Source organism: Lissotriton vulgaris, unplaced genomic scaffold (genome assembly GCF_964263255.1).
Source record: "Lissotriton vulgaris unplaced genomic scaffold, aLisVul1.2 SCAFFOLD_640, whole genome shotgun sequence".
Lineage (NCBI taxonomy): Eukaryota > Metazoa > Chordata > Amphibia > Caudata > Salamandridae > Lissotriton > Lissotriton vulgaris.
The window spans coordinates 229,278-251,764 of NW_028243475.1; the positions used below are offsets into that span (position 1 = coordinate 229,278).

Here is a 22,487-nt window from a genome sequence, read left to right on the forward strand (position 1 = left end):
CTGACTACACTAGGAGTAGCTGTAGGGGGACTAAGGGGCTTCTTGATAGGACAAGTAGCATCTCCAGTTGTTTCCCAACTTCATACGGTTGTTACACCAGAGGATCCAAGTTATTTCCCTTGTACCTATTATTGGACAAGGGTGAGTTTTGGGACCCATCCCCAGTGCAGTTTTTTGGGCCCTTTTTGCATACTCATGCTTTTTATCTTGGGGATTCTCACCACCTTTCCCCTGGGGATGTTTCATGATACCTTTCTTTTGGTCAACCCCCGTGGCTGTTTTTGTTTCCCTTGTCCTGACCCACTGGTCTGCCGCCTTTCCCAATTCTCAGAGAGAAATTTGACCTAGGTCTACCAAATGCTGATGTAACTTCATTAGTGTAATTAAAGTATGTTCTTTCATGAACAAATTGTGAAGTCTTTTGAAATCGTGCACATTTCCAGTTAACCAACCATCTTATGTCTTAACTGAGTAGACAACTAAGTCAATCCAGGATTGGTTTTGGAGTTTGTGAGCTCACCTGAATCTAATTCTGTATTGCTCAGTAGAGTCCAAATCCCTCAGAGTTCTCTTCATGAGGTCATAAGACACAGCATCTGCCCCTGGAAGGGTCAGGAGTCTGTCCCTGCAGTTACCAGTGAACAGTTTCGAAAGGAGAGCACTCCAGTGTGACTTTCTCACTTCAAAGCTCTCTCAAAGGCTGTGAACCATGTTGTGAGATCCCTAATTCATATTTGGGGATAATCCGTTTGGGGATTTTGGAGTCCTAAGATTGTTCTTTATCCTTATTTAGTAAATTGCTCCCACCATGGATGTCAGTTAAGCCCATTTCTGCTCTTTTTCCAGAGTCAGGAGTCATGTCCATAGATTCAATCTTTTGGTCAACCTTGCTAAAAGGTTGTCCTCCTCATTGAGGCACTTGGACCCTTCTCTCCTTTTGAAGTGGCGTGGGGGTTGATAGTTATCCCCATCCCCAACTTCTTCATCTGAGAGGTCTTCACCATTCTCAGCAGGAAGGTCCTTACCATAGGTTGGCAGGGAATGCCCAGGCGTGGGTTCCTTGCTCAGTTTACCACAGGATTCAAGCTAGCTTGGCTGATGACTGGTGTTATCCCGTATCCGGTCCTGGGAGGCTTGTTTCCGGTCCTGGGAATGCTTTGTAGGTCGGGTTGGACTGTTCCCATGAGACACAGGATCGGGACTGATTGCATATAACGGAGTCTGAACTGGGGTGACTAAGTGAGCTTAAGAACAATGATGGATTCAACCCAGATCTGTGAGTGTCAAACATTTCAGCGCTGCGTCCATCTCCTTGTGTTCGGGTTCTTGAGGTCTGTTGGCTGCAGGACACACCAGGATTTCGCTGGGGCTGGTTCGATGTGCAGACAGGTCGGTAGGGCTGGGGCCAAGTCAGTGGGCACCCCTCCTCTTCTTAGTGCAGCACAACTTCTTCAGTCCTTCTTTTCTTCTGGTCGGTTCTCGTCTGAGGACGCAAGGTTCGGGGTTGGCCCTAAATACTAGATTTTGGGGCCTTACAGGTAAGTAACAGCAGGCAGGAGAAAGTGATTTGAGAAAATAGTGCTCACTAGCTGTAAATAAAACATGTAGAGTAACACATGCAACAGGGGCAGTCCTCATAGGAGGTTACAGCAGGAGAAAAGGAGGTACTAAGGAGGGACTCCTAAGCCCGTTGACTAATTGTGAGAAAGTTCAAACTCTTTCCTGCATGGTATGCCCCCACTTTTTGATGAATTGCTGATATGCTTTGACTGAGTGTGCCCTGGGCTCCTGCCAATCAGGTACCCAGGACCAGTGTTCCTTCCCTAAAACTGCATTGAAGCCTAAACCCAATTGGCATCACTGGCCATCGGTCAGCCCCTGTTAAATGGTACCACAGGTACCCAGGGCACTGTGACCAGAGAAGCCCCCTAAGGGCTGCATCACTTATTGTGCCACCCTTAGAGGCCCTGTACCCTGACACACACACTGCCTTTGCAGGCTGCGAGTCTTGGTGCAGAGCAAAGTGAAGTCAACATGGCACACATCCCTGTGTGCTATGCCCACAAACCACTGCCCTGGCATACATCAGTCACCCCTCTAGCTGGGTGCCCTATGCCAGTGGTGAGGGTACCGGCGCATGAGCCCTGTACCCCTACAGTACCCAGGTCCATTCCTGGGCACTGTAAGCGCAGTACTGCCATTAAGAGTATATGGTGCCGGGAGTTTGTAATCACGAACTCCACAGCACCATAATGGCCACACTGAAGACTGGAAAGTTTGGTATCAAACTTCTCAGCTCATTAAACCCACACTGATGCCAGTGTGGGATTTAATGTAAAAAGCACCATAGAGGGCATCTTAGAGATGCCCCCTGAAACTAGACCAACCTCCAGAGACCTGACTGAGTGGCTGCCTTGGCTTCCACCACCAGACATGTTTCTGGACCCCTGGGTCTAGAGCTTGCCGCTCTCGGGCCTGAAACGATGCATATCCTGGGACGAGGTGCCAAGCTTCCTTCCCCGGGATGGGCAGGGTTCCCGAAGGAGAAGCTTCAAGGCTTTCCGCCTTTGTGAGCTTCCCCCGGCCACTTGCTGCACTCAGCAACTGGTCCCTACTGGTTCTGCCCCCTACTTTGTGCGGGAGAACCGGCGGGAAAAACAAGTGAGGGAGAGAGGTGTGCCCACCTCTGCCAACTCCACACCTAAGGTGGGGCAGGTGAGGTGAAGCATAACCTCGAGTCCCCGTCATCTTGAGGATGGGGGGACCCAGCCAACCAGGAGCAGGCTCCTGTCCCCCTCCCACTGGAGAGTGGCAGAATAGGGGGTGTACCCACCCCAGGGAAGGGATCCATTGGTCCCTGCCCTTTACCTACTTGTAACACCATGAGATTTAGTATTTAGGGGCACCCTGAACCTTCCTTCCTCAGATCCAGCAACCACATGAAAAGAAGAGAAGGACATGAAGCTGTGCAGAGCTAACAAAAGGACAACTCCCACTGACTTTGCTCCAGCCCTACAGGCTTGTCTCCCCTCGAACCTGCTCTTGCGGAACCCCGGCGTGTCCAGCGTACAGCAACCTCAAGAACCCCGGAGGACCTGCCTGAATTCACTTTCCAAGCTGTTTCTCCGGTGAACACTGGACGTGTTTGAACTGCAGCTTCTGGTGCCAGCCAAAAACCGCGAATCCAGCCCACACTGCACCTGCCAAGCACGGCTCAAATTTGAGTGGGAAAACACCACATGGAGGTCCCCCCGGTGATCCTGAACCAAGATCTGACGACCCCTGACCTGCCTCAAGCCTCCAGACGACACCTGCAGCCTCAATCCAGAGGACCCCCCCCCTCTCGCGACCAGAACAGGTAAGAAAATCTGACGTCCAAATGCACCCCTGCACCCGACGCCCCACAGCCTTGTGTGCCCAACCCAGCGGTGCCTAACCATCCCTCTACATCCCAACTTACCCCTCAAAGTGGTGGTTGCTCCGAGAGGAGCCTTGTCTCCGAGCGTGCAGTGTTTCTTTGTCCCGGAGAATCTCCTTTGAAATCAACAGGGCACCTGACCTCAAAACAGCACCCTGCACCCGGCCACCCTGGTGCAGCTGAGGGTGCCCCTTTTGTGCTAACTTGGTCCCCAACTTGCCCTGAGCTTAACCCTAGGAGCTTTGCTCCCACAACCCCGTAGCATGCTTGTCAGCTGTCACCAACCGGAGCCCCCTTATCCTCCATAGGATAACATTGGGCCTCAACACTCTGCACCCGGCCGCCCGAGTACCGCTGAGGGTGCAACAGTGCATCACTGACTCTGGGAGACCCATGAGTCTTACCCCAGAACCCTAACTCCAAAGACCAATACCTGGAAACCGATAACCTCTTTTACCTCACAGAATAACATTTTTCCTCCCAAAAAGTTTTGACTTTTTGAAAACTGAGAATATTCCTTAAAAATCACCCGATTTACCATAGCGGATTTTCTCAACTGTTTTCAGGAAATGTCCCAGTGCTGAATCTATGTATCCAGCACTGAGTAAGAAAAGTATTGTTAAAGTAACTTACCTGCTAAGTGAATATCCTCCCTTAGGGTAACATTGATGATGATTCTATGTGAAAAAGTTTCTAATTGTCAACTTTTGAAATACAATAACATTCTTTAAAAATCGTACCTCTAACTAAAACTAATTTACTCAGCTGTTTTCAGGAAATGTCCAGTGCTGAAAAGTAATTAATTGCATTGTACTTAAAAAGCCCTTTCATTCAAATGTTCTATACCTGCTAAGTGTTGCAAACTGCTTACTTACACTGTAACCAAAATCAGTACAAGTTATACTGCAATTTTGAACTGTTTATACAAGTAACTTACTACTGCAAAGTATTTGTATACTTACCTGTGCCAGGCTTGCTAGGTTTTAGCAATAAAACAGTACAAAAAATGTATACAAAAACAATTGGCCTAGAGTTCAGTTCTTGAGTGTGTGAATCAAAAGCCACAATTTACAAAGGACAGTAACAGGAGCCAATTGAAAATATGGCCATAACTAAACATCCATACCTGAATACCTAATGTCTTGAAGAGACAGCGCAAGCAATACATCTCCAAATGTACTTAGCTGATTCAGATTATCTTGATGTCTAAAATTATATAAAAAGATGTACTATTTTTCTAAATTGGTTTCAAGTTTCTTCTGGAGTGTGTATCTTTATTGAGTGTGCACCAAATTCTTAACACTCCTCTCTGATGAACCTAAGCTGCTCGATTACACTACCACAAAGAGTACTTGGGATTATTAAAGTAAGCCCTGTAAACCAGTACGGGTCGTTTGGAATTTTTGCATAGTGTTCCCCTACATTGGCCCACTACATAAGAAGCCAGCGTTCTACTTTAGTGGTTCAGCGGTGGGATACAAGACATCACATTTGATAATACCACTCTGTCCATAAGCTCCTCCTTATTTACGTCTCCTACTGTTATGCGTTTTCTGAAGAGGGATTTATTTTCACCCATTTAACTCGTGCTCATGTTCTTGTTGAGTTTACCTTCATAGCCCATGGGCAGTTTTCCTTTGCAACTGCTAACTGTAGGAAGGTGGATACCTGACTATGGTTGCCCTCAACTTTTTGCCTGGTGTTTTGCTGGTTTTCCGACTTAGTTGGCCTGGGACCCTGCCAATCAGGACCCCAGGCCTACTGCGCTCTCTCTAAAATGGATTCCATGTACCTTAGGTGCATTTACCAATTGGTACGGGGCCACCTTATCAGACCCTGTAACTCAGGTCATAGGTGTACCCAGGGCCTACCAGGGGCTGCAGCATGTATTATGCCACCCCTGGCTGGCCATCTAAATCTGACACAACTGGCTGCACGACAGCTGGGGCAAGGTGGTGTAATCACCCTTTGCTTTAGATATAGTATACCTATATCTAACCCTAAAATGGACACACAGATTCCTATCAGACACTCCTATGGCAGGCCTTGACAATCCTGAAGGCAGAGTGCTTGGAATCGTGTGAGATGGTGCTCTGGCATGAGCTGAGTCCGTTTGCAGCTTGCGGAACCAAGTCCTAGTAGCTGTTCCATGATATCGCATACCATATACTCTTAAGTGCATTGTAATCCTCGCGGTTATATGCGATCTTTGGTATCGCTTTATCAAAACATGTCGAGTAAGGTGTCATACGAATTGGAATACTAACCCCTCGCCAATTCTGGCGACGGGGTTAGCATTCCACCCTTCTAGAGGGACACGACATGTATGTAACTGTGAACCCCGGTTAAAGTTAACTCAAGCCTCAGCATCACAAAATGGATGCTTCCACCACAGACACAAGTCTGACCCCCTGCAGCTGGGAGTCCTTCCAGCGAGGGGAGCTTGGACAAAGGGTTTCCTGTCAGGGGCGGTGCTAGCACCATCCCAGACAGGGTTTTGTGTATCCTGGGTAGGCAGGGCTTTACAGGAAGGTGACTGCAAGTGGCACCCCGGTGCTCACTACGCATCTACCGGCTAGAACCAGTTCCAGGGGCACACCAGCCCCTGAGCTGGGGCAAGTCCGGCATGGGAGAGGGGTGTAACCACCCCCCTTCCTGGTCCCACCCCTAGGGCAGGACCTAGTCGCGTACCCACCCCTTTCTTTAGGATAAAGGCAGGAGCGGGGACCCTTCCAAATTAGATCATCTTTGAATCAAGAAACTACTTTCCACGAAAGGAACTCTCGACTCATCTCAAGATTTCTCCCTTGTGACTAAGGAGTAGTCACCCTGCACCCCCAGGCACCATCTAAGAACACTGTGGTTTGCTGCACGTCCTTCCTCCGGAATCCGACCGACCAGCACGACGAGACCCGGCTTCCCTGGCACCTCTGACCTCTACCTACCTCTACAGCTAAGCTGAGAACCGTAGGTGCGACGAGACCTCGAGGGACCGGCCATCATCAGAACTGCACGACTTTAATCCAGCACGACCGCCGAGGGATCCTCTGGTGAGTGCTTGGGGGTCCGAGAAGCCCCGACCCTGAGCAGCTCCAGCACCGAAGACCAGCCCCCCAGCATCCACGAGATCTGCGTGGGGCCCTTCTGCTTTGTGGCTGCTCACCTCGCTGTCTGGCTACTAGCCCGCTGGCTTGTGGCTTTCCCGACGACGACCGACGACATCACCACTGCTAGTCTGGTTGCTCCAGACTGGCCCTTGCTCCCTTCCAAAAGAGGAGCACCCCGGACCCTCCTGGTCCACTCCAGACGCCATTTTAGGTCCACCGCGTGGGCTTGAATTTGCCAAGACTTGTTGCCCCAATCCTGGGTCCAGCGACGTCGACCGCATCAACCATCGTGGGACAGCTCGCACCTCCATCCTGGTCGCCGACAACACCTCCTGGTCCGTGAAACTGCAGAGCCCAGTGTCGCCCACTCACCTGGTCGAGGTGACTCCATCCGGTGCCATCCTGGTGCCCATCTAATCACTGGCTAGTGATTCAGAACTTGGTCCCCTCTGCTTACATGTGTCTTCCATCTTCGATCCAGGCTTGGATCCACCGAAAAATCTTCACTGGTCGCCTGCCAGCAACTCCTTCTTTCAGGCTCCTGGTTCGTCAACGAGGGTTTCCGATGACACTTGAACCCTATGCAGCCGCAGCCCCTGGGCTAGGTAACTTCGGCATTTCGGTGCCCCAGCATAGCCTCACTATCCAAGGGTCCAGATCCACTGTCGTTTTCAACCTACCTAGTCGGGTTCGCCCGAGAACACTAACTTTGCTTTTACTAGCCTCCTTAGACTTTGTCCCGCATCCCGCGTGAGAGTGCACACTCTGCATCCGAGTCCCCTAGGCCTCCTACTAGTAATCTGAAGGTTCAGTAACGTAGTCCTAGCGATTCCAAAGCCTATTAGTCCAGTACTTACCTGCTAGTAATTTCGCATTCCACTTTTGTAGTATATGGTTTTCCGTGCCCCTCGGGCATTTGTGTAAATTGTGCAACTTAAAGTATTTTCGTAAGAGTTTTGTTGTGTGCTTAGTACCCTGTCCTCATAAAGAGTACAGGGTTGTTGTGATCTAAATAAATACACTGTTTATTTTCATAACACTTGTGTGGTGTCCTTTCACTTGGTGTTCAAGGGGTATATGTGATGGTATAACAGCTGGCTTAACACGCCCTCTAGAGTTTAGCCTAAAGACTGCTCTTGTCCATGCTACTAGGATAGCTGGTTTAACGGTTGACTTACAACCAATCATCATAAGGGTCGTTTGGAATGATACACAGTGATCACTAGAATAGTGAGCACTACATATCAGGCCAACTTCTCACACTAACATTAAAGACTACCAATGACGGAGAACTAGGATTACAAGTAACCTTTTGATGATTTAAAAAAAGGGAAAATAGTCTAAAAGCTTTTCGCCTATGCAAGTTCAAAATGGATTCCAGCGTCTTATCACAATAAAACATACCCTAATACATTTTTTGCACCTTTTATCATGTTTAAAGATTATGCATTTGTTCTTCAACAGGTACTGGTTTACAGATTCCACCAGCCGCACAGCAAGCTCTTCAGATGAGTGGATCGTTAGCATTTGGAGCTGTGGCGGGTAAGATTTCTCATTGGCTTTTGAAGACAAAATATATTGCCTCATTATATAGTGATTACAGTTCTAACCATGTTCTTTTCACAATAACAACATTTTTATTTTTGCTATGAATAACCATTTGGTTATCTTTTAAATATATAACTTCCGTAATTATTCTGGTTATAAAATTGATGAATTGCGATTAGTTTTATTGAATATGTACCAGATTCTTGTTCAATAAATACTTTTGATTATGCTAGTTCTCCAGTATTTAATCTTTCATAGATTTACATGCTTGATTATCCAGTATTGGGGTATCTTTTATAGATTCAATGCCTGAATCGTTTCCCGTCGTCGTAGTGTGAGTCCCACGGTACAAATAACATAGCAGTAAATAGTAAAAAATCATAGGCCCATCAGATTCAAACATGCATTGTATAGCCTATTAGTCTCTTTTTGTAAAAAGGACCAAACTGAAACTCATAACCAATCTGACAACAGCACCCTCTAGAAGCTTCCCAAGAGATGCTGAGTTCCTCAGATTTTCACTGCACTTGGTTGAGCCTGGCTCAGTTCTTCATTGATTTTAGATAAGTGTATATCTTATACTTTATCAGGATAGTGTCGGATTCTAAGGGATTATTCAGACCATGCCAGTCCTGTGGGAAGAATGTTCACATTGATGATGCCCACAAAGACTATATTTATTGCCTTTATCCAAAGCATGAAGCAAGACACTGTAAGATCTGCTGCACTTTCCCTACTAAAACCTTGAGAATGGTTTTTTTTATGGTTAAAAAATAATGACGCCTATTCAGATGCAGAAAATGATACTTCCTCTAAGTCTCTTAAGAGACCAAGGTCGCCTGATGGAAACAGCCTGAGGAGAAAAGGAAGCAACCTAAAATGTCTCACATGGCAAAAGAATCCCTTAATCAGGAGAAAAAACAGTCTCTTCAGGGACTACATCCCTAAATCTGCAGCTACTTCTAAAACCAAATCTGCTAAGAAAACCTCCTCCAGTTCAAAAGCCTTACCTGCTACTTCCAAAACTTCAACTATGTCATCCTCCAGACCGTCGACGACAATAACTTCTTTAACGGCAAGTCTTGAAGGTTCTATCTCATCCACATTGCATTTATCGTCAACTACACCTCTGTCGAGGGCATCCAAACCAAAAGCCTAGACGTCGACCGCACCGCCGACTAGCAAGCATTCGTCATCGAGAAAACCATCGCCGACGACGACACCATTGTCGACAGTATCTTCGACGGCATTGACGACACCACCGTCGACGGCAGATCAGTCAACGAAGATTTCACCAGCTTCAGCACCGCTGCCGCCTCCTGTGTTGCCAAGTCCCATTATCTTTCTCCCCCCACAAGAGGACGCAACTACCTCTGACGAAGAGCAGGGAGAGGGGGCTATTCCTGACCCTGCGACACCCGCGGACGAATTGGATGATTACGTGGTGCCAACGCCTTCACCGCCACCTCATCGCCCTTTGGATTCACCTCCTGAAGAAATGAGGTTTCCATAATATTATGGACAGGGCTGCTGTTAGTTCCACCTACCAACTCTTGTACATCAGGAAGACTGCTTTCTGTATAACTTTAAGAAACAATCCAGAAAAGGTATGAGGTCAATAGCTATCATCGATCACAAATCGCAGGAAGGGGTGAAAGTGATAAACACCTGCCTCTGTGATCACTGTACTGCAGAGACTGCCCCTGAGGACTCTCCTGCTTGTCTAACAGGTCACCCCAAGGCGGATTCCGTAATCTGTCAGGCGGCTCAGAGGCGCTCTAATAATACGTCCGCTCCTATTACTTCCCCACCTGATAAGGATGGTAGACGTCTTGACACCATCAGAAAAATGTTTGTCAATGGCAGCAATTTCTGTAATGGTGGCAAACGCTCTAGCAATCCTGAGCAGATACGATAGTCAGCTATGGTCTGATGTAGGGGAGATTAAATCCTTACTCCTGGAAGAAAATAAGGATGAGTTTACTGAAGGAGAAAGAGCGGCGTCGGAACTGATTGACCTCGCTATGGACATTGCCACTACCAGTTTTAGGCAGTTAGCGAGTGCTGCCGTTTTACGACGTCAAGGATGGCTGAGAGCGACAAGTTTCCACCCGAAAGTGCAATCCAAAATTTTGGATATGGCTTATGATGGTGATAGCCTCTTGGCAGCCACATTGATGAAGCTTTGACTGTGATCAAAAAAGATACTGGCACAGCTAGAGCTCTAGGTACCCTTCAGAACCGCAAGGCTCCCTTTCGGGGAGCTCGGGCCGGGGGTTCTCAAACTACAGAAGTAATTACCAGCGTTCCCAGACCGATCAGTCTTGCCAGCCACGACAAGGATATCAGCAATATAACCGCCAACCAACTGCAGCTGGTTTCTCTCGACAAGGCTCAAGACTGAAGCCAGTATCCCAAGGCTGCAACTCCGGCCGCAAACAAGAAGTTCAGTCGGATACCAGTGATTGTGCCTCTTCCCTTAAAAGGTGCGAATCTCTCCATGCATTACACCAGTGGAGCAAAATCACCTCAGACAAGTGGGTCCTAGATCTCGTATCACAGCCACACCTTGGAGTATATTCAGATTATACCTACGCAATCCCCCCCCACCCCCTGGATTGCACCCTCTTTGTCTACAAGTGCTCAAGAGGGAAGCAAAGATCATGCTTCAAAAGAGAGCGATAGAAAAAATCCCTTTTTGGCAGAGGAGGAAAGGTTTCTACTCCTGTTTTTTCCGTATTTGCAAGAAATCTGGAGTGTGGAGGCCTATCCTGGACCTCAGAAAGTTACGCAAATTCTTGAAGACTCAAACATTCAGGATGGTCTCTCTGGTTTATCTTGCGTCATCTCAACAGTAGCGACTTCATGACGTCATTGTATCTCGAAGACGCTTACTTTCATATCCCTATTCACCCGAAACACAGAAAGTTCCTAGGGTTCACAGTGGCTGGTGCCTACTACCAATTTTGAGTCCTTCCTTTTGGTCTCAAATCGGTTCCACGAACTTTCACAAAATTACAGTAGCAGCTGCTTTAAGAAACAGCAGTCATCTGGTATTTCCATACCTAGACGATTGGCTTCTGAAAGCACCATCAGCTCATCTAGTGCAAGCAGCAACAGAAGATTGCATTGCCCTGTTTCAGCGATTAGGCCTATCGATAAACTACCAAAATTCCTCACTCATTCCAAGCCAGAGAATGTGTTTTCTGGGAGCAATTCTGGACACCATTCAGAACAAGGCCTTCCTTTCCCAGGAAAGACAGCAACGATTACAGACACTAGCACTAAAACTGTCCAGAAAAAAGTGAGCTTCTGTAAGGCTGTTTAAATCTCCACTGGGAAAGATTTCATCGGCAATAGACCTAGTGCAAATGACTCGACTACACATGAGACCTCTTCAGGAGGAGTTGCTATGCCAGTGGTTACAGACCAAAGGTTCTTTAGACGACATAGTAAAGATCACTCCGCTAATAAAAGAAGCTTTCCTCTGGTGGGCACAGCAATCAAATCTATCCTAAGGACTTTCTTTGCTCCCATTTGTTCCAGACTACGTTGTCACAACAGATGCTTCTATGGAAGGTAGGGGAGGACACTTACAGGACCTACAAATTCAAGGAAAATGGTCCTCCGCTCAATGCAAAATGCATATAAACAGACTGGTGTTGAAAGCCATCTCCTCACTCCAAGCTTTCCTCCCACGGATTCAGGGATGCTGGGTTCTAGTCCGCATGGACAACACCACGAGCAAGTTCTGTATAAACAAACCGTGAGGAACCAAGTCACTATCTGTCACAAGATGCCCAACAACTTTGGGACTGGCTAACGCTCCACAACATCTCTAACAGCAGAACATGTCCCAGGTTTAAGAAATACCCTAGCAGATTCCCTGAGCAGAGCAAAAGATGGTTATCACGAGTGGGAGCTGCACCAATCACAGCTGGACAGGATATTTGCGTCGTGGGGAAAACCAGAACTGGATTTCTTTGTGACTCAAATCCACTCCAAATGCCGATTCTTCGCAAGCATATTCCCTCTCCCAGGATTTCGGGGGAATGTGATTTTGATGCGCTGGTCAGGGATCTATGCGTATGCTTTTCCCCCCATACCTCTGGTTCCCAGGGTCCTCCCGAAGATCAAGTGGGAACGTTGTCTCATTCTGCTCATAGCCCACAGATGGCCCAGGCAACACTGGTACTCCGAACTCCTGCTGTTGTCAGCGATGCCCATTCAGCTTCTCCCAACGCCAACACTGTTATCCTGGACCAATGTCACCAGGAACCAGCCACACTGCAATTACATGCTTGGCTCCTGAATTCTTTCGATTGAAAGACTTAAACATTGACCAGGACTGTAAAGAAATGTTCGAGACATGTGGGCTGCTGAATTCATATCTGTGCATAGATCGCTGCCTAGTGTTGGGTCCGGATGATTGCACATTGTTGTCCTGGAAGAGTCTTCGAAGTATCACGAGATAGGTGGCTCCTCCCCTGGACTACAGTGTGCATGGGCATCCTCTCCATCCTCAGATTGTTTTTTTCCGCCATTGGGTTCGGATGTACTTTCTTGACTCGAGTTCGGAATAGATCTAAAACTTTGCGCAAGGCCAAAAGGCCTTCGGGGCGTCGATATTGTCTCGTTCGGTGCCTATTCTTCATCCAGTTCTTCGAACAGGACGTCGAAGGCCGTTTGCCTTCTCAACACTATAGGCCCCGACTGCAACGACGATGGAATGGAGCCCGTTCAAGAGATGCCCCGTCTGCAACTCCAAATACCCTCACATTAATGTGCACCCAGTGTGCAATAAATGTTTATCCCCGGACCACGACGAGGCCAGCTGTATGGCCTGTTCCAAGTTCCGGTCGAAGAAGACGCTTCGAGTTGGACGCGCCGCACAACAGTCGGCGCAGAAAGCGGCGCCTGACCCGGAGAACATCTTCTAGTCCGATGACAAAGGCGTCGATGAAGAGGATCCTGGCCAACAGTCGGACCTTGCGTCGGAGCAAGACTCTGACTTCGGTGTGGACGACGATGAAGAATACGTCCATAATGAAGATGTCGTCGAGGTAGGAGACTACGCAGAGGCCATCGGAGCCGTCGATGACGACTCGAGCGATGAGCAGGGCCCACCCGCAGTCGCGGGGCCTAATATTGACACTGTGCTCTCTAAGGCTCAGGTTGAGGCATCGCCGGAAGGCCTTAGCCGAGATCTTACTCGACATTCTATAGCCCCGCGTCAAGGCCCGGCTAAGAATACTTCTAAGGAGCCATCGGTCGATCCACCAAAATCGAAACCGAAACCAGTCGAGGCGAAAACGAAACTGTTCAAGGCAGTCCTCGGATCGACGCCCTCGGACTCTTCGGCTCCAGTCAAGTCTAAAAGTGTCATCGACCCTTAGGGGTCACAAGGGGGCGTCGGCTTGAAGAGCGGGGCGCCGAAGTCAGTCTCTGCGGTCAAGCACGTCACTCTGACGCTGTCGACGTCCAAACCTGGCGACACTGCCAATGGACTCCGAGCTAAAAAGACTGTCGAACCGACGCTTACAGCCTCCAAGCCAATGTTGAGCAAGGCCCTTGAGTCGAAAACCAAACCCGACCCGAAAGAGCATATCGCATCGAAGCCCAAGGCCGTACCTGCTGCGCTCCATGAGCTCGAGTCTACGCAAAGCAGCAAGCATGCTGGTGATCCACCGAAGCAAATCGGATGGATCGAAAACGACGTCAATCTCTAAGGTCGGTTAGTCTCCGGTGCTTCCTCCACCAATTAAATACGGACTGCCCCCGACCGCTCGACCCAAAGCGTTCGAGCCACAAAGGAGCACCGAAACCTCCAAGAAGGTATTGAGACCTTCCAAGTCTCAGTCCATTACGGAGGAGGTAATGTTCCAGGAACCCTCGTATGACAATCAGTCGAAGCTCTTCATCGACTCGGATTCTGGCAGACTCACCATTCACAAACGGAAAATCGCTCCAGAACATCCTTTAGAGTCATACAAAATCCCTCTCAAAAGGAAAAAGGATTCAGCCACCTCACCTGTTCTATTTGAACGTGTTGAGTCATATACACAGCACGATGCCGATTCTCCCACACGCAGCGATGAGGATGTGGGAGATGATTACAGTCATATGGGATTTTTTTATCATGCTGACACTGATCAAGGGGAACCTCAACACTGGACTGACCCTGTTGACCCTGATGATCCACATAATGTCAAGACCTCGCCTACTGAAGACACGGCGGCGTTTAACGCTCTAATTGAAAGGGCGGCCATTAACCATGACGTTGAAATGCACGCTGAGCCAGTAGAGGAGGACTTCCTATTCGATACTTTCTCCACCTCAGAAAGATCGGTAAAAACATTGCCTATGCTAAAGGGTATCCTCAAACATGCTACTGACATTTTCAAGGAGACCCAAGGGCAAGGGTTGTAAACCCAAGGATTGAAAGAAAATATAGGCCTGCGCCGGTGGACCCTACGTAAATCAAGGGCCAGTTCCCATTGTACTCCCTAGTGGTGGCTAATGCTCGCGAGAGAGCAAACTCTCGAACAAGTGGTGATGCTCCTTTTCCGGACAAAGAATCCAAAATCTTGGAAGCTTCTGGCAAACGGGTAGCAGCTCAAGCGGCTAATATTTGGAGGATCTCAAAAACACAGGCCCTATTAGCCAGATATGATAGGGCTCACTACGACACGTTAGAACAGTGATGCAACACCTGCCTGATGCTTATAAAGAGGGAGCAGAAATGCTAATACAGGAAGGAAAGTTCATTTCAAATGCATCCATCAAGTGTGCACTCGATGCAGCAGACACAGCAGCTAGAGCCATCAACACTAGTGTAATGCTAAGACGTCATGCCTTGCTCTGCATTTCTGGTTTCAAACCAGAGATCCTAACAACTTTGCTCAATCAGCCAGTTAACCCTGACTTTCTCTTTAATTCAATCAGCCAGTTAACCCTGACTTTCTCTTTAATCCTGATGTGGACACAACCCTTGAAAAAATTGATCAAGCATTTGCAATGCAATGGTCTCGGCATCATTAAAGGTAGAGCTATTGGCATTGCTCATGACATTTTTTTTTCTTTAAATCAAAAATAAATGGCATTGTCATTAACATTGCCAATACACAGCACTCTGCACTCAACAGCACACAATGCTCTGCACACTCACTCTGCACTCACTGCTCTGCACACTCACTCTGCACTCACTGCTCTGCACACTCACTGCTCTGCACACTCACTCTGCACTCACTGCTCTGCACACTCACTGCTCTGCACACTCACTCTGCACTCACTGCTCTGCACACTCACTCTGCACTCACTGCACTCACTGCTCTGCACACTCACTCTGCACTCACTACTCTGCACTCACTACTCTGCACTCACTACTCTGCACTCACTACTCTGCACTCACTACTCTGCACTCACTACTCTGCACTCACTACTCTGCACTCACTACTCTGCACTCACTACTCTGCACTCACTACTCTGCACTCACTACTCTGCACTCACTACTCTGCACTCACTACTCTGCACTCACTACTCTGCACTCACTACTCTGCACTCACTACTCTGCACTCACTACTCTGCACTCACTACTCTGCACTCACTACTCTGCACTCACTACTCTGCACTCACTACTCTGCACTCACTACTCTGCACTCACTACTCTGCACTCACTACTCTGCACTCACTACTCTGCACTCACTACTCTGCACTCACTACTCTGCACTCACTACTCTGCACTCACTACTCTGCACTCACTACTCTGCACTCACTACTCTGCACTCACTACTCTGCACTCACTACTCTGCACTCACTACTCTGCACTCACTACTCTGCACTCACTACTCTGCACTCACTACTCTGCACTCACTACTCTGCACTCACTACTCTGCACTCACTACTCTGCACTCACTACTCTGCACTCACTACTCTGCACTCACTACTCTGCACTCACTACTCTGCACTCACTACTCTGCACTCACTACTCTGCACTCACTACTCTGCACTCACTACACTGCACTCACTACACTGCACTCACTACACTGCACTCACTACACTGCACTCTGCACTCTGCACTCACTACTCTGCACTCACTACTCTGCACTCACTACTCTGCACTCACTACTCTGCACTCACTACTCTGCACTCACTACTCTGCACTCACTACTCTGCACTCACTACTCTGCACTCACTACTCTGCACTCACTACTCTGCACTCTGCACTCACTACTCTGCACTCTGCACTCACTACTCTGCACTCTGCACTCACTACACTGCACTCTGCACTCACTACACTGCACTCTGCACTCACTACACTGCACTCACTACTCTGCACTCACTACTCTGCACTCACTACTCTGCACTCACTACTCTGCACTCACTACTCTGCACTCACTACTTTGCACTCACTACTTTGCACTCACTACTTTGCACTCACTACTTTGCACTCACTACTTTGCACTCACTACTCTGCACTCACTACTCTGCACTCACTACTCTGCACTCACTACTCTGCACTCACTACTCACTACTCTGAATTACCACTCTGCACTCACTACTCTGCACTCACTACTCTGCACTCACTACTCTGCACTCACTACTCTGCACTCACTACTCTGCGCTCACTACTCTGCGCTCACTACTCTGCGCTCACTACTCTGCGCTCACTACTCTGCGCTCACTACTCTGCACTACCACTCTGCGCTCACTACTCACTACTCTGCACTCACTACTCTGCACTCACTACTCTGCACTCACTACTCTGCACTCACTACTCTGCACTCACTACTCTGCACTCACTACTCTGCACTCACTACTCTGCACTCACTACACTGACTACTCTGCACTCACTACTCTGCACTCACTACTCTGCACTCACTACTCTGCACTCACTACTCTGCACTCACTACTCTGCACTCACTACTCTGCACTCACTACTCTGCACTCACTACACTGCACTCACTGCACTCACTACACTGCACTCACTACACTGCACTCACTACTCTGCACTCACTACTCTGCACTCACTACTCTGCACTCACTACTCTGCACTCACTACTCTGCACTCACTACTCTGCACTCACTACTCTGCACTCACTACTCTGCACTCACTACTCTGCACTCACTACTCTGCACTCACTACTCTGAATTACCACTCTGCACTCACTCTGCACTCACTCACTACTCTGCACTCACTACTCTGCACTCACTACTCTGCACTCACTACTCTGCACTCACTACTCTGCACTCACTACTCTGCACTCACTACTCTGCACTCACTACTCTGCACTCACTACTCTGCACTCACTACTCTGCACTCTGCACTCACTACACAATGATTCTTTAGTATCGCGCCTTCCGCCATATTTTATGGTTATTACTAAGTATGATTCATGCTGCTATGCTCATTCACAAGTTGCAAATACCTTCCTGCAACTGATTACTACTGCAGTGAGCCTGAGAGCTACATTTAATAGGTCTCACCGTTTTCTGCATACTTTTGTGAGAGACTGTTCTATTTCCTTGTCACTATTTCGTTCCATACTTCGTCTTTTGTTTGTAAAATTCTGGTACATTTCCTGTTTGTCTCCAATGCCGTCGTTTTGTTTAGTCTGCAAATTCTTCTTTCAAAGAGATCTTTTAAAAGTTTACATCATAAAAACGTCTCGCAAAACATAATTTCAGGCCGCCTGTCACATTACACAGTAGGAGGCACTTTAAATATAGAATTGAGTATGCCCCCGGAATGCCGCCGCGGCCGCCCCGGAAGTCCGGCACGGTCGCCTGTGACGGGGGCGGGGCCACGTCCAGAGCGGAAGAGGAGGCAGGCGGAGTGAAATGCGTCTCGCGCCCGGGGCTCCTGTGAGCGGTGTGGAGCCCCGGGGCCGCGCCAGCAGGAGGTTGGGCGCCGCGTGCTGAGCAGAGTCCCCGACATTGGCCAGGTAAGTTCCAAAAGGCTGGGGGGGCTTGGTGCACTTGTGTGTGTGTGTGTGTGTGCGTGTATGCTCGTGTGGGTATGTATGCGTGCGACGGTGACGGCGGGGGAGGGAGGGAGGGAGGGGGGGCCTCGGTGCACGTGTGTGTGTGCGCGCGTGTGTGTATGTGTCAGGGGGGGTGTCTCTGTATGTATGTATGTATGTGCGTGCGTGTATGGGCGCTTGTGTGTGTGTATGCGCATGCGTGTGTGGTGCTTGCGCTTCCCAGGAGACAGCGCCTGGCCACAGCGCGCGTTCCAGTTACAAATCGCCTCGAAGGATGCGCGTGGCCGACACTGTCTCCTGGGAAGCATAGTCGCTGACAAAAGATCTCGGCGGAGACGCGCTTCCGCGCGTTGAGCCGAGACCTAAAAAGACACTGACAGCAAAATCCATGGGGGCTCTGCAGTCACAGCAGTTCAGGGGCAGTTCATTTTGTCGCTCCGGTAACAGGGGAGCTTCTAGAGGTCAAACATTGCAGCAAGCCCAATACAACAAGGGGAGCACGCAGACCACCTACAACAAGAATACCAGGGGTGGATATCGTGGGAACAGCGCCAAAGGCAGAGGACGTGGAAATAACAATGCCAGATCCTTTGCCACCAATAAACAGTGACGCCTTGTCACTGCCCCCCGACCATATAACACCGGTCGGGGGAAGACTCCAGCAGTTCCTGCCAGTCTGGGAAGGCATATCCACAGACAGGTGGGTGAGACAACTTATCCAATACGGCTATTGTCTGGAACTAACCTCCACTCTTCCCAACATACCCCCAAGACACTGTCCTATGTCCGCAGAGCACATGCACCTATTGCAGCAAGAAGTAATCGGCATGCTGCAAAAAGGAGCCATAGAACTCGTGCCTTTAGAACAGCAAGGTACAGGGGTGTACTCACTGTACTTCTTGATCCCAAAAAAGGACGGATCCCTGCGGCCCATTCTAGACCTCAGACCCCTGAACCAGTACATCTTATCAGAGCATTTTCATATGTTAACTTTACAGCAAGTTCTACCATTGCTCAGGCAGGGAGACTTCCTAGCAACACTAGACCTGAAGAATGCCTATTTTCACATTCCCATTCACCCAGGTCACAGGAAGTATCTCAGGTTCACCGTCAACAACCAGCATTACCAGTTCAAGGCCCTGCCTTTCGGGGTCACTACAGCCCCCCAGGGTGTTCACCAAGTGCTTGGCGACAGTGGCTGCGCACCTTCGGTGACAACACATCCATGTCTATCCTTACCTGGACGACTGGCTTGTTCAAGCAAAGTCAGCCCAGCAATGTGCCGGCCACATGTCCCGCACGATTCACCTCCTACACAGTCTAGGATTTTCACTAAATTACCCAAAATCACACCTTCAGCCCGCACATGTACAACAGTACCTAGGGGCAACAATAAACACTATGACAGCAACAGCGCAGCCAAACCCAGCCAGAGTCAGCAGCATGCAATTGCTAATTCAGAAATTCAGACCCCAACACTTGCTCCTAGCGCAGGTGTTCATGCAACTGATAGGTATGATGGCCTCCTGCATCTTCATAGTCCCACACGCAAGGCTGCACATGCGTCCGCTTCAGGAGTGCTTAGCACGACAGTGGAACCAAGCTTGTGGACATCTAAAAGACCTAGTGTTGGTGACCGGTCGTGCTTACAATTCTATGCATTGGTGGAACACACAAAACCTTTGCAGGGGACGACCGTTCCAAGAGCCTGTACCACAAGTAATGCTAACGACGGACGCGTCTCTCCAGGGCTGGGGAGCGCATGTCCTCCATTATACAGTGCAGGGACTATGGACGACACAGCAGCAGAAGATGCACATCAACCTGCTGGAGCTGATGGCAATCTTCATGGCAATGAAGGCGTTCAAATTACACTTGTGCAACAAAGTCGTGCTGATCCGGACGGACAACATGACTGCCATGTATTACATCCAGAAGCAGGGAGGCACACACTCTCCACAATTGTCTCATCTAGCCCAGAGCATGTGGAAGTGGGCCATTCAGAGAAACATGTTCCTCATGGCGGAACATCTCCCAGGCAAAGACAACCAGATGGCGGACCTGCTCAGCAGGCTCAGCCATCAGATGCACGAGTGGGAAATACAACCCTCGGTGCTCCAACCATATTTCCAGCTGTGGGGTCATCCAGAAATAGACCTATTCGCCACACAGGAAAACGCAAAATGCCAAACCTTCGCCGCCAGGTTCCCACACCCGCAGTCTCAGGGCAATGCGATATGGATGAACTAGTCAGGCAGATTTGCGTACGCTTTTCCTCCAGCACCACTCATACCGTTAGTGGCACGCAAACTGCGACAACACCATGACGCTCATCCTGGTTGCTCCAACGTGGGCACGGCAGGCCTGGTACACCACGTTCCTAGAACTTTCAGTGGTGCCCCGCGAAAGGCTGCGCCTCACGCCCAGTCTCCTCATTCAGAGCCATGGAGACATTCAGCACCCAGATCCACAACAGTTGAGCCTTGCGATATGGCTCCTGAGGTCATAGTTTGGCTACCTCAACCTACCCCCTGACTGTATGAACATCATCAAGGAGGCAAGGCGACCTGCAACTAGGGCATGCTGTGCGGCCAAATGGAAACGGTTTGTCATTTACTGTTCCAATAATTACATTAATCCGCTAGATGCGTCCACGCAGAACATCATATGTTATTTGTTGCATCTATACAGATGCAATCTGGCATATAGTTCCATCAGGATACACCTGGCCGCCATTGCAGCATATCTTCAAAACAGGCAGCATCTTTCACTTTTCAGGGTGCCTGCCATTAAAGCCTTTATGGAAGGACTCAAAAGAGTGATCCCTCCCAGGCACCCTCCTTCACCTGTCTGGAATCTAAATGTAGTTCTCACCAGGCTGATGGGACCACCCTTTGAACCTCTTCACTCTTGTGAAATACAGTTTCTTACATGGAAAGTGGCTTTTCTGGTAGCCATCACATCACTAAGAAGAGTTAGTGAGCTTCAAGCCCTAACTATTCAAGAGTCTTTCATACAGATTCATGCTAATAGGGTAGTTCTACGTACCAACCCTAAATTCATGCCTAAAGTGGTGTCGCAGTTCCACATTAATCAAACCATAGAACTGCCAGTTTTCTTCCCCAATCCAGATTCTGTGGCAGAGCGAGCACTGCACACCTTAGATGTTAAAAGAGCTCTCCTGTACTACATCGACAGGACAAAAGATTTTAGAAATACTAAACAACTGTTTGTTGCCTTCTCTCCACAACACAAAGGCAACCCCATTTCCAAATCAGGTATAGCCAGATGGATTGTTAAGTGCATACAAATCTGTTATCAAAAGGTTAAACGCACATTAACAGTTCCCCCAAGAGCGCATTCCACACGTAAAGTTAGGGGCATCCATGGCTTTCCTAGGTAACATTCCCCTAGAGGATATATGTAGAGCAGCCACATGGACCACCATACATACATTTACCAAACACTACTGCGTAGATGTACACTCCAAACAGCAAGCTGCTGTAGGACAAGCTGTTACCAAACCCCTTTTTCAGACTGCTGCAGCTGGCACGGGCAACCACCGCATAGGAGGTAACTGCTATTTATTCTATGCACAGATATGAATTCAGCAGCCCACATGCCTCGAACGGAATATGCTACTTACCAGTATGCATCTGTTCTTGGCATGTAGGGCTGCTGACATTCATATCGCCCACCCTCCTCCCCGGTCCCTGTCGCAGCTGTAGCACTCAGAATTATACTCAGGCATGGTCATCACTTACTGTATTACACTCCATCTCTGCCACAATGGCGAAAAACAATCTGAGGATGGAGAGAATGCCAATGCGCACTGTAGTCCAGGGGAGGAGCCACCTATCTCATGATACTTCGAAGACTCTTCCAGGATAACAATGTGCAATCATCCGGACCCAACACTAGGCGGTGATCTATGCACAGATATGAATGTCAGCAGCCCTACATGCCAAGAACAGATGCATACTGGTAAGTACCATATTCCTTTCCTTCCTTCATCAAAACATTTAAGGGGGCACAGATCAGTGATTTGTCCTTTTTGGTCAACTAAAAAAGGTCTATTTTGAATTGTCAGAGGGATAGCTTTGTATAGAGGCTGGGAATGTAACCAGTCAGTAATCAATCATTGGTATCTTTCAAAAAATCGCACACACTTAAAGCTGCAGCACATAGACCTCATTTGGCTGGAATTTGAGTGTTTCCAATTAGGTAAGTGTGCTACTGTGGTAGCTCACTCCTAGTAATACTCACTTCAGTCCTGCTTAGGATACTGCTTTACAATATCTTCGCAATATATGAATCTGGAATAGGTTTAAACCTCAAAAGTAAAAGTTGACTTGCTTAAATCAAAAGTTATGAACTTGAGTTTTCTCTGATTTGAGCAGATACACTCCTAGTAAATAGTGCTTAAGTTAG

General features: G+C 48.5%; 1 protein-coding gene across 1 annotated transcript in view; it reads left to right on the forward strand.

The window, feature by feature from the left end:
- Positions 1–22,487, forward strand: part of LOC147668336 (uncharacterized) — a 190,156-nt gene that overhangs the window by 23,498 nt on the left and 144,171 nt on the right. Inside the window, exon 3 of the mRNA XM_086948588.1 lies at positions 7,990–8,067. Coding sequence (XP_086804714.1) covers positions 7,990–8,067 — 78 coding nt within the window. The remainder of the gene's footprint in view (positions 1–7,989; positions 8,068–22,487) is intronic.